At 37.2% G+C, this 12,803-nt stretch overlaps 2 protein-coding genes across 4 annotated transcripts in view; both read right to left on the reverse strand.

Annotated features, from left to right (window-relative positions):
* The window catches only part of LOC110383928 (calcium-activated potassium channel slowpoke), a 62,301-nt gene extending 56,000 nt beyond the window's left edge, over nt 1-6,301 (reverse strand). The window contains exon 1 of one of the 3 annotated variants that reach the window (XM_021344901.3): nt 5,442-6,301. In XM_021344901.3, coding sequence (XP_021200576.1) covers nt 5,442-5,768 — 327 coding nt within the window. In that variant the 5' untranslated portion in view covers nt 5,769-6,301. The remainder of the gene's footprint in view (nt 1-5,441) is intronic. The other 2 variants (XM_021344892.3, XM_021344904.3) reach the window with 2 other exon arrangements.
* A 1,824-nt stretch (nt 6,302-8,125) lies between these two features.
* LOC110383974 (protein CutA homolog) lies at nt 8,126-10,995 on the reverse strand. Its single transcript, XM_021344963.3, has 3 exons — nt 10,837-10,995; nt 10,243-10,400; nt 8,126-9,552 (listed from the first exon to the last, which is right to left on the reverse strand). The coding sequence occupies exons 1-3, from the start codon at nt 10,943-10,945 to the stop codon at nt 9,391-9,393; spliced, it is 429 nt and encodes a 142-aa protein (XP_021200638.3). The 5' UTR covers nt 10,946-10,995; the 3' UTR covers nt 8,126-9,390.
* Between the last annotated feature and the right edge of the window lie 1,808 nt (nt 10,996-12,803).

The raw sequence follows: 12,803 nt of genomic DNA on the forward strand, positions 1-12,803 counted from the left end.
CATGCAGTTGACGGCTTGAAGCGGTCGCGACTGCTCGAGCAGTCGTGTGTACGGCAGCGAATGAATGACTATAGTTCACTGCGCGGTCGCGGCTTTAAGCAGTCGGTCTCAACTGCTTGAAGCAGTCCGTGTACGGCGGCTCTAATAAGTAAGTACCTATAAGTATATGTATGAATAACAAAATTATAAATTGCGGTTTCTGAAAAAGTTCGGTATCTCGTTCAAACGAATTTCCGTTGAAAGTGTTTATTAACCTCATGTATGCCACATTAAATATTTTATTATTATTGGTTTATATTTCATTTTTCCTGTTTTATTCTCAACAATAAATCAAATAATTAGATACGAGTACCACTACCACGTTAGTTTTATGCGCATAAAAAGTTGACGACCCTAGCGCGACCGCCGAGTTTAGGCATGAAAAGTGAAGTACATACATGAGATTGACTTCTGTACCTATGTATTTTGTGGTGAGGTTGGGATTTCCAATCGTCACCTTTTCATCAAGAACTTCTTTTAAAACATTATTTTACCTTAAGGATTTAATTTCCTCATCTGTATATTTTTAATTTATTCACGATTATAATTTATAAAACATCGATGAAGACGAAACATCGATAAAGTGACAATAAAATTGTTTGACGGTCAATCATAATAAAAGTAACAAAAGGAAAAACAAAACTACATATTAAATCGATCGACCGACTCATACTCAAAACAAACTAATACAAAGTTATTTGTATCCAAAAAAAAGCTATTGTGATTCAATGAGCAGACCAATGAAAAAAATAAGCAAAAACAAGTGCCCACTGCGCATGCGTTGATATCTTTTCAAGGATGGATGCTTAATAACATGGTTACTTTGAAGTTAACAAAAACCTAGTTTTTTTGTGTTAGGTAGGTAATTATTTGGTCTGTACGTACAGTAAAAAAAAACTAGAAGTTGTTATTAAATAGCACCATTTGCGGTGTGCCTTATGGAGGACCCGGAAGGTAGGTATTTTTTTTCTTTTATGTTAATGTCAAATTGTGTTTAGGCCTATGGCCAGCAGTGACCATTCTATTCCAAATGAAGATATTAAATAAATTATTTGTCAGCTATTTTAAATCTTAATAAGTTTTGACAAATACCGACGTAAAACTAAAATGAATCATTTATTTTTAAGTGATTTTAAAACAAGTATTAGGTTCTGGTAGGAAGCGCCAAAGTTCAAGTTGAATGACTTTGCAAAACATTCAAATGCCAATAGTAATGGTTAATAAATTTTTAATGACTTTTTTTAAAAATGTAGCGGCACTAACGTGCCTAGGTATTATTTCTTTCATAATGTACTATTGTTTAATAATAGACAGACAAACAGTGTTTATTAGAACACGTGAACAATCAAGATAAGAGATTAATAATTTTGTTATCGCTTCTTATTAAAAATCTAGTAATTTAGTGATGATCTTTCCAAATTGATTCCGGTACTTAGATAAGTAAGGTGAAGAAATAAACAAAACGCCCATAAATGTACCTATGGTAAGTAAGTAATGATAAGAAACAGGTGAACAAATGCAATTTTACTCACGAATTAAGACCACTTAGCGTGTGGTTTGGGAATAATATACCTAAGCTAGGACTGTTTTGAAATTATATTAAGAATTCACAAAACCCCTGGCATCATAAAATACCATAAATTCCACCCTCTTTAATATTTTTCATTCATCTCGACATAAAAGATCTTCACCGAGCTCCAGCTTCATCCGGAACATTTCTTGCCACCATACCTACATCTACATACAAGGGAGAATGTTGAAACGACGCTAAGCCCACGCACGCACACCATTGCTGTTAAATTCTTTGTGTAGTAATGAGCAGTGAGACAGAACGCATCAATGGTTAGCGAAAGGGAAAATGTACTTGAACTACGGGGCGTAGCGCATCGATAGCGGAAAGTGGGTCACGGTCTGACATCGCGTGGTCGGGCGGAGCTTGTCGACGGTGCCAGAGTCGGGTCCCGGGGAGGCCCTTACGCCATGTTACACCGTACTTAGCGCACCATAGCCAGAACGATAGATACATATATAGATATACCTTATTTGTGGTACCCCAATTTTTACGGTTTTGATCTTAGAAGTAATTAAAATAAGTGCCATAATAAGCGTATGTTGCATGGTGAGAATTTTGGTTTGGACTCTTTAAAGATGAAATTGTAAAGTAATTTTATTCGTTTTCAGCACCTACTTATAAAAGGTAAAGGTACGGTGACCGATCAAGTAGTCAATCGTCGAAGCTTCGAGTATCGAGTGCTTTCGGGTAAGACAACACAAAACGATGATAAAGTGTTGTTATTTACTGGCTTGTCGCATATTGGTACAAGCTACAATTCACGACTCCACAAGCACTTCAGTCGGTTTGAGAGCGACAATATTTCAGTTTACACCCTGCGGGACATATCTATGTGTCGCTGTAACAATGCGAGTTTTTGTGAAAAACGTCCAGAATATTGATTTATTGTGCTCAGTGTGTACATGTAGATATATTGCGCTTGTGTGTTCCGTGTATATTTACTATCCTACGCATAGATTGCAGATAAAAGAAAAGTTTAACTATAATGGTCCAGTTATACGAGTATTTTGACGTTTATGATGAGGACTCAATTAAAGCCTGTTTGTTGCTTTAATTTTCCCTATCACCGCTCACATTTTTACACAAGAATTTACCATATTTTTTAAGCTACAAAAGCATACTATAATTTCATTTTACAAATTCAGTACCTATTCAGGAAATGTGTAGAACTCTGTGAAAGTCCGTGGGGCGTGCAACATTGGCGCAGCGTGCTCGCGTCGCATGCCAACGCTCGGGGCTGTGAATGACAGCAGCACAGCTTGTTGGCTGCTTGTCTGTCCTATTTATTAGTCTGTTTATTTACTGGAGAATATGTTGCATGTTTGCTTAAGTTGTTCATTAATCGTTATGGATTGTCACCAATACATCAATGCTGAGGGTATTTTACGTAAATACTCAGGTGTAAGAACTTTTTGTCTTGATGAATCTTAAACCGATTTGTGACTGACCGTGTCTCACAAAATAATTGTTATTGAAGTTGATATGACGACAAATTCTTAACAGAAAGCCTCAATAAAGCATACGTAAATGTGTAATGGACCTGTTTTGAGGTTTCACCGGAAACACCGTACTCATTTTATATTACTTCAATAAGCTAGTTCCTTTTTTCCTATTGCTCAACACCTCAGATTCACGCAGCTTAAAAAAATGACTTATGCTAATGAATTTTAGACAATTCGTAAATAAACGCGTGATCGCTTCCATGGCAACAATACGCACTTAAAACATTGTGATTAACGTACGGTCCAGTAATCTCATTAGTTTTTACTGGTGTATTAGGTCATTCAAGTGATTCATGGTGCGTGAGTTTGATCATAGACGTGTTGAGTTTGGTGGTACCTACCTACCTACCTACGATGTGAATGCGTCTCGTGCCGTGTCGAGTTAATATGTTTCAATCGATTAGACACGAAATTAACAGTAGTTACAAAAGTACTCATCATCCTCCGAGCCTTTTCCCAATCACGTTGGGGTCGGCTTCCAGTCTAACCGGATTCAGCTGAGTACCAGTGCTTTACAAGAAGCGACTGCCTATCTGACCTCCTCAACCCAGTAACCCGGGCAACCCGATACCCCTTGGTTAGACTGGTGTCAGACTTTCTGGCTTCTGTGTCAGACAGAACAGTACAGTAGTTACAAAAGTACTAATAGATGTTTATTTTTATTTTACATTGTTTTTTTTGTATCAAGCCTTTTTTTATTATTTAATACATACCTATTTATTATTGATTTTTCTAGTGTAGGTTGTTGAATCTTTTTTTAACATAGTTCAAGTGTTATCTGGGAATTCCCTAATGAGACAACTAATATTTGTTATTTATCAACAACTTCAGCTAGACAGCCTTTATTTAGTGACGATGGAGGAATAATATGTAGTTTTGTCTCAGATAATAATTTAAAAAAGGTGCGAAATCTTCTGATCGGACTGATACCTGTTAAGTAAGTTAAGAAAACATTAACAGGTTAACAGGTTGTTACTGCAGAAACCTTCACAACTTATGATCTCACAACATATTCTGTGAATAAAAACTCAGATGAGGATAAAAAAGATATGTGAGTCAGAAAAATCCTCAAAATTTTGGCGTTTTCTTTATCTAACGAAGGTATTCGCATATTCCTTAAAAGGATGATAAGAAAGTGTCTTTGAAATACAAAGTTTTGTCTACAACTTGTAAAGTATATACTACTTAGTTGATTGTGTAGTTGGAAAATTCTATCCACATGTGTTTGTTCCCATATTATTTAATAGCATGTAATCTAGTTGAACTTGCAGCGTCATTGAAAACAATTGACTATGTGGGTAGTTACATAAACGTTTTAGAATATAATGTTATTAGATTACTTTGCTAAATAATATTCCATTAAAATTAAGTAGAAGCCATAGATTACAAACAAGACTAGGTGCTAAGATGCACAAGATTTAGGTAGCAATTTTCATTTTACTTTATTCTTAAAACCAAGTACATAGTGTACGACATTTAAACGTCGTTTATTTCGAGTTTTCTTTGTACAAGACCTCTTAGATATATACCTCCTTACACCCGACTCCATTCCTTACTAGTCCTGATGAATAAATAATGAATGAAACTGCTGTGTACGAAGTAAACGGGCATTAGATTAAACATTAATCGAGCGCTAAATATTAAACGTCTAATATTGGTACAAACGAGTAGATAATCATGCTTGTGACGTCACAGCCCTGGTGATCTATCCACGGAGTAGGGGTGTGGGCAGCCGAACATTTGGGTTAATGTTCAGCTTTATTTTATATTGCCACTTAATGGGGGTGGAGAGAAAAATGTGCTCGATAATCAATCAACATAAAGTTTTACGATTCAACTAATTTTGGAAATTGATTTGGTGAAATTGAGTTATGTATTTTCAGACAAAGCTATGAAACATATTTTACGTACCATTTTATCTACCCTCTTACCCAAATACTTATAAAAAGCCAAGTCATCGTCTATCTACTTTACTACAATTTAGGTTTCATAACATCAATAGTTTGTAACTGTAGTAAAAACGATTCCAGTCAAAATACTCGCTTACGTTTAATTGATACGACAGGGGCTTCTAATCTCAGCGGCCAAAGCAATCGATGGACCTTTCTTTAATGACATGACGATCTAATTTGTTCTAAAATATTTCGTTTTACTTATTGTAGTAGGTAGCACCCGAATTTCTTAGCACTGAGATTTTAATGTAACAGTGTCACGCGAATAAGTATTAAGAGTTACCACCCTAGCAAGCATGTGTATGAAATATTGAGAGGGAGCCTGCGGCCTGCCTGCAGGCTGTGCTGCTGCGGCATAAGGAAGGTTGTACTTACCAGTATTCGTCCGGTGGTGGTCTGACCGGATATGAGTTCGCCGGCCCAGTCTTTCGCTTCGGTCATGAACGTGCCCTCGAACTCTTGTTTGCCCTGCCGCGCCGCCTTCTGCTCCTTCTGCTTGGGGTCGTTGGGGGCCAGCTCCGGCTCCTTGTGGCAGCAGACGAACGCGCACGCGCGCCATACCAGCACCACCAGCAACCCACAAAGGAACGTGAATATCGACGACAGCAGAAAGCACCACCATTTTCGGACACTGAGGCAGTCATCATCTTCAGGATAAGAGTCGGTCGACGCTGTAGTCGCCTCTTCCTCGGACGAAGCCATTCCCCGAGGGCGCGAGGCATCCAGTCAGGCGCGCCATGCACGTGCAGTATGCGCGCGCCCGCACGCCGTGCCCGCGCGCGACTGAGGCGGCGCCCCGCCCCGCGCGGTCGATGTCGCGCGATCGATCCGCGCCGGCGCGAGCCGCACTGCACTACCGACCCCGAGGCACCATGACCATCCTTCCACCCCGAGCACCACCTTCTCGTCTCCGATCCTCGGCGCCGACTGACTCAGCCTCACTGCTCCTCGCGATCCATAGGCACGGCCGAAACCGATACGACAGCTTTTATGACTGCAGATGTTTCCGTAAAGATTTTTATTGATGCCATAACAAAACTGGTCCTACATTACGTCCGACGCCACGCGTTGCCGACACACGAGTACTTTTATTTCTCTTCAAACTGTATAACGTAAGTACCTAATTGAAACTGTATTTGGGCGATTTTAACAAAGGTCAATGTATTCAGCCTGTGTCCCGATAAGCGTAGTGCTACGCCGCCCTACTGCGTCAGCGGGCGCTACGAAACTCGTAGACGTCTACGGCCGCTACGATTGGTCGAGCGAAATGCGACCGAAGATGTGTTCGGTTTCGTTCCAAAAGTACCCATTTGTCTTTTCTTTGTTACACACGGTCTATGTTTTATGTACGTTTCCAGTTAATATAAATGAGGCAATTAGTAGATAATGGTAGTTTTTATGTAACAAGTACTGCAAGTTACATAAGACTAATAAGTAAGAAAGTTCCAGCCACCAAGTAATTTAAATTAAATGTCTTGACACTGAACAGAACACTTTACTCAATCGCGGAGATATTTTCGTCCAATAATTTATTATGTTGTTTGATTCCAGATATAGTCGCGGCGACGACTGCCTACATGTAAATATTTGAATATATTATACCTAGGTAGGTATCAGTCACTGATTTCTGAAAATACTCCTTCTAATGATTACGCATTTACTTTAGCGTCTGTTACTAAAATTGGATCATTTCTAAATTATCGGACAAATTAAAATACCCATTTCATTATTAAAAGTATAAAATTAGCTTTAAATTAGGTAAAGCAACCAGCCTACCATTTTTTGAAAACAATATACCCACCGTAAAATTATAATAACGTCGAGGTATTCGTCAACTATGACCAAATAGTCACATAGCTACCTTTCTAAAAATACTTTCACCAAAGAAGTACACAATTTAATAGTAATTACGTACAATATCATGGGGGTAAAGCACCTACACCTGGCACTTAGCCAAGCAGAAAAACTTGATAACTAGTTACATGGTAGGATGCTCTGAATATCGTAGAATGGCGAGTGGCGCCGTATATTAATGTTCGTTGCCAAATGGCTGGCATAAATATTGCATATGGATTGTAGTGCTGGGGGCGGAATATTTGCCAAACGCATGAACCCGGGGTCAGAGACTCAGCTACGTTGAATATGCAGTGCATTCTACTACGACTATAAAATGAGTTTACTACGAGCGTGTCTATGATTATTCTCTTTCTGGCATCAAGCACTGTTTGTGTAGGTTTTTATATTTTTTGTAGCTTAACTGTGTGGAGGAGCAATACCTACTAGGTCAGTAAGGCTCGCCTGAGCAATAATTTTCTGTAGAATTTATTTTCCGTAATGAAAAAATTATAGTTATGAATGAGGTAATTATTAAAATTAGAATAATATGAATAGCTACACGAAGGTACCTGAACCAGATAGATAGGTACCATTGTTTCAGATGTGTAGGTACCTACAATAGGAGTAACTGTGCAGGCAAAAAGCTAGTTTTGGGAAGGTATCTCTGACCTACATTGGCATGTGACAATATTACCATTCACATCTGTTTAGTCTCGCTATTGATTCACAGGCAAGTTAATTTTAGGATAAATTATACGGTTTATAAATCACAAAAAATATATAAAACGTGAGAAAATTTGTAAGTAGAATGTTTGTTACTCTCACGCAAAAGTTGCTGAACGGATTTTCATGAAACTTTATAACATACTATTCTTTAACATCATAATGTTTCTTTTTTATCTGAGTATGGAAAGTCACTCCCTCGGGACGCAGGTAAAATCGTGGCCTACACCTGTACCTTTGCCTTATTCATAATCCCCTCCAATTTTACCAATTGCTACTTGATTTAGTTGAATGGATGAAAATTGTATTTGTTTTTATCATATTTACTTGCACACCGAACTTTTGTCTCCTCTTGCTTAGTCCCTAAACAAGTCAACATCTTCTGATTGTCCATTCTGTTTGCAATTTGTTCCTACTAACATTTTCTCTGGGCGTGGGAAGCCTTCTTCGGGATGAGGGTGAAACCGCGGGGAAAAGCTAGTAACAAATAAAATACATCATTAACGTTATTTAGAGAGACATCCTTTATTGATAATGTTTACTAAAAACACAAATTATATACATACTACTCTTGCTGTAGTGACCACCTTAGTTCATAACTATTACATAGATTATTGACACGTCAACTTAATACATTGCTTGGACATTCAATGGTAATACGTAATTTGATTGAAGTAGGTATACAGTCAGTGGCTTGAATTACTTTCAGCAATGAAAATTCATTAAAGTAATCGCAATTGCTACAACATTAAAATCAAAAGTCATTTATTCAAAGTAGGCTGAAAAATAGCACAATTTCGAACGTCAGGATTACACGAGATGGCGCTAAAAACGCACTACTACTTCCTATGTGCTATTACTGGGAAGAAATGCCGCAACTAACTCCCCTAGAATCACAACTAGAATTACAGTAATTGCTGAAAATTGTTTTTGCATTTGATATTATTTCTTCACGTATTTTGTGATTTGGCTTGTGTTAATGGACATTTTTCATCTTACCTTTCAAAATTTGCAGACTAAAAACTAAGTTTAACAATCTTCTCACATGAATAAATGCCTCGTTTTATTTCTTAAGTTATTACATTTCTCATATGCATGTGCACTGATAAACCGCTTTAATAAATATAACTAACATTTAAGTCTTTTTACATTCTTATATTGACCTTTCGTTGAGGTCTTTTTACTTTTTGCGTTAGAGGCAGCAAAGAGTATGGAAGAAGAAAACATGCTGCACCAACCGAAAAAAAAAACGGGATAATGGCAGGATGATGACATTGTCAATAAGTCACAAGTCTTTTCAACCTGATAGAAAATAGAAGAGCTTCAGATGAATACTATTTTACACTTTGACCAAATATAAATGCCATAAATATTAAATGCTTTAGGGAAGAGTACTTAAAAGATTCTGCCAGTTTTGACAACTATTTTTTAGATTCTACAGTTTATATACCGTAAGAAATTATTTGTGAAGTTACAAATTTGATTTGTATGGTTATAAGAAATGGATGAGGTTGTATTCTTCAGTAAATAACATTCACAAATTGCTTATATGTGTACAGTATGAGTAGATTGGAACAGTTCTCTGGGTAATTCGTGGAATAAGTTATTTACATTGATTCAGGAAATAATTCTATACCTATAAGACTATACCTTATTTTAGAAACAAGGATTTTATAAAGCAATGGCAAAATAGGATACTAACATAGTGCAGCCATTTTTTAAGTTTTATCTTATACAATATCAGCCTACAATTCCTTGTCAAAGACTACTTCTCCGGAACAGTTTCACCGATCCAGTCCAAATACTGTGGGTTCCCGTTCTTGATGGGCAGTGAGATCACCTCACAAACCTTGTAGGGATGGTTGGTTCGAACATACTCTGTAAGCTTGTCCACTTGAGATGTTCTTGTCTTTATCATGAGCAGGACCTGAAATTAGAAAGTTTTTTAAGATTAATATTTATTTATTTAACAATTTAAATATGTGTACTGTACACATACAATAAAAAAAGTAGAAGAATGAAGTACTAAGGCACAGCTTATTTCATAGGAAATCTCTTACAGTTGGCCTGTCATGAGAGAGTGAGTAAGAATAAATGAGATGTAAGTATATGACAGATAGAACTACTTATTTGGTCATAGCTCCACATGAGTAGTACTAACTGTAGATGATGGGATATTAAACTCTAGTTGTCTACATCTACCAGACATACCCAAGATTGGGTTAAGTATGTGCAAAGTAAGGTGCTTTATACCCAATTGAAAAAATGCAATTAGCACTAACAAACTGTTTAGGGAGATAGATTTTGACTGCTTGAATTATTTTTGCAAAGCATAGATAGTGATTACATTTTATTGAAATGAAATGTTGAAAATAATGTAATAAGTCTTGTGGTATGATTTCAGGTATAACTTATGCACCTATATTCGTTTAATTTAAGCACCTTAAGACAAATAGATGCTCATGACTGGGATGATTGGCGTTTCATGAGAGGCCTACGATCAGCTGTAACAGCTGCAGACGGTGATTGGCTGATAAGATGATAACGTTAAGACAGATGCTCATAAATCCATAATAAAAAAAATCCTATTTATCCAGCAACATATTATAGTTATTACCTCACTGTCCTCATTGATTTTGCCTTCCCATTTGTATATAGACGTCACTTGCGGTACCACATTAACACAGGCTGCCAGTTTATTTTCCACTAGACCATGGCCAATAGTTCTGCCCACCTCCATGTTTGGCACCGTCACAAATGCCGTTGAGTATTTATCTGAAATATTAGGTAGTAACTTTAGAATTTATACTTTTAATTTGCCATTTTTATGTTCTACAACATATTTTCTACATTTCTAAACATTGAAAACAAAAAGTCGCCCCTAAGACGACCCACTGACCAAAAGTACTTTTTATTTATTACTATCAATAATATTGGGTCATCAAATAGTTTCGTAAATGAATGTGATAAGGTAATACTATTGTGTAAGTTATGTATTGATTGATACTGCTGTATGTACATGCATGTTTTTGTGTAATATATACCTCTATTTCCAATAATCTAGTTTATTAGACTTTTTAAATTTCAGAATAAAATAATTTAAAGAAATTCTTGATGTTTCAGAACGTTCTGGTTTATAAGGAGTTATGATCAGGTGTTATTTTATACAATTATTTCTTATGACTTTGTGGAGCTCGTAATTTTTACTTACCCGCATCCACTATGCCAGAAGACATGTTCGTTTGAGCAAATACTAAACAAGGCCTAAGAAACGAAAAATAAAATGTGAACAATGATTTTTTATTCACACTAAATAACATTTTATTGTACCAATCGGCAGCTGACCGGCTGACACTGCTGACAGTGACAGTGACACTGACAACAATGACAACTTTTACATACTTTTTATTTACAGATTTTGTGCCCCTGCCCTGTCTTTTAAGTTTAAAATGCATTTGATATAAAACACGCACAAAAATATAAAATAATGTATGTGTTTTATTATACATACCTGTAGAACGAAGTGAACTAAGCATATAAATACTATTTTTTTTTAAATTAATGATTTGAAAATACCATGTCTGTCAGATGGCTTTAAAAAATAATGTAGGTACAGAAAATAAGGCATAAAGATAAGACTATCAAATTAGTTGTAAATATATATTTTTTTACATAGAAATGTTTTTTTTATGTTATGTGCAAAACAACATTGACTGTTTATAAAATACCATTAGGCCGACTCGAAAAAAAAACTCTTCTTGTTTTTGAATTTGGCTTTTGTTTAAATTGCGCGGCAACTGGCGTCTCTCATACGACTTTTTCTGTCTTGTTTTGATTCATTTTCTTTTATTTAAAAGTAATTTGAGTGCAAATATGTAATAAAATAAACAATACAATTCTGCAAGGTGCGTGATTCACAAAAAGTTATTCCATCTTAGCTGGTAAGTAAGTATCATTATCTATTTAGGATGTGCATCAAGAAATCGTCAATTGTTTTTGTAAACTGGTTACTTATATTATAATTTGTTTTTAGGCAATTTACGAATGAAATTATAATTCAGTATCATCGTGACATGACGAAGCCACGCCTGAATACCTACCTACCGAAGGCTATGCGCACTAACCCAGGTATAACGACTTGTTTTTCCCCGCTTGGATCCAGGAAAATGACGTGGTGGCCTAGTGGGCAAAGAACCAACCTCTCGAGCATGAGGGCGCGGGTTCGATTCCAGGTCAGGCAAGTACCAATGCAACTTTTCTAAGTTTGTATGTACTTTCTAAGTATATCTTAGACACCAATGACTGTGTTTCGGATGGCACGTTAAACTGTAGGTCCCGGCTGTCATTGAACATCCTTGGCAGTCGTTACGGGTAGTCAGAAGCCAGTAAGTCTGACACCAGTCTAACCAAGGGGTATCGGGTTGCCCGGGTAACTTGGTTGAGGAGGTCAGATAGGCAGTCGCTTCTTGTAAAGCACTGGTACTCAGCTGAATCCGGTTAGACTGGAAGCCGACCCCAACATAGTTGGGAAAAGGCTCGGAGGATGATGGATCCAGGAAAATGTGACTTGAAGGATATGAAAGCATACATAGGTAAGTACCTACCGGCTATTAATTTTCTTATCTCTGTCAAGACCAGTACCTAGGTACTTAGGTGTACTGCATGCCGGGGCTGCGGGATTGTTCGAAAGAGTTACGGCTGCCCTAGTACATAAAGGGCTTAAGAAGGAACAGGTAATTATTGGGTTTTAGTCAGTAATAGTCTAAAACTCCTTCACGCTGCAGCTATAACGGGCGCTGGGGCACCTAACAATTCAATAGATTAGTTTTAATGGTTATTATTGCATTGATTTCTAGGCGATTTTTATTTCTGCTGTCGAATTTCGGCAGCGGGGAATGTATTCGAACGAAACGTAGCCAGCTGCGCAGGCCATAGATTATACCTACGTTTCACCTATAGCCTATCTATGCTATGTTGGAAGAGCTAGTGGGAAAGTCAAAGTCGCGCGGATCGAACCCACCAGGGTTATATGTGTTCTGTGGATCGATCGATCATAAAGTTAAGCAACGCTTGGCGCGGTCATCCCGGCCGTCATTTGAACATCATTGGCAATGGTAGTCAGAAGTCAGAAAGTCCCTGTCAACCAGTGTTACCAAGGGTTATTGGGTTGCCCGGGTA

The sequence above is a fragment of the Helicoverpa armigera genome, chromosome 12 (genome assembly GCF_030705265.1).
Source record: "Helicoverpa armigera isolate CAAS_96S chromosome 12, ASM3070526v1, whole genome shotgun sequence".
Taxonomy (NCBI): Eukaryota; Metazoa; Arthropoda; class Insecta; order Lepidoptera; family Noctuidae; genus Helicoverpa; species Helicoverpa armigera.

Bases quoted from the DNA above. Each gene is read 5' to 3' on its own strand.
- LOC110383974 (XM_021344963.3), bottom strand. From the start codon at position 10,945: ATGTTATTTAGTGTGAATAAAAAATCATTGTTCACATTTTATTTTTCG. The intron at 10,401-10,836 runs GTAAGTAAAAAT...CTAATATTTCAG, and splicing joins TTCTGGCATAGTGGATGCGG to ATAAATACTCAACGGCATTT. The intron at 9,553-10,242 runs GTAATAACTATA...TTCTAATTTCAG, and splicing joins AAATCAATGAGGACAGTGAG to GTCCTGCTCATGATAAAGAC.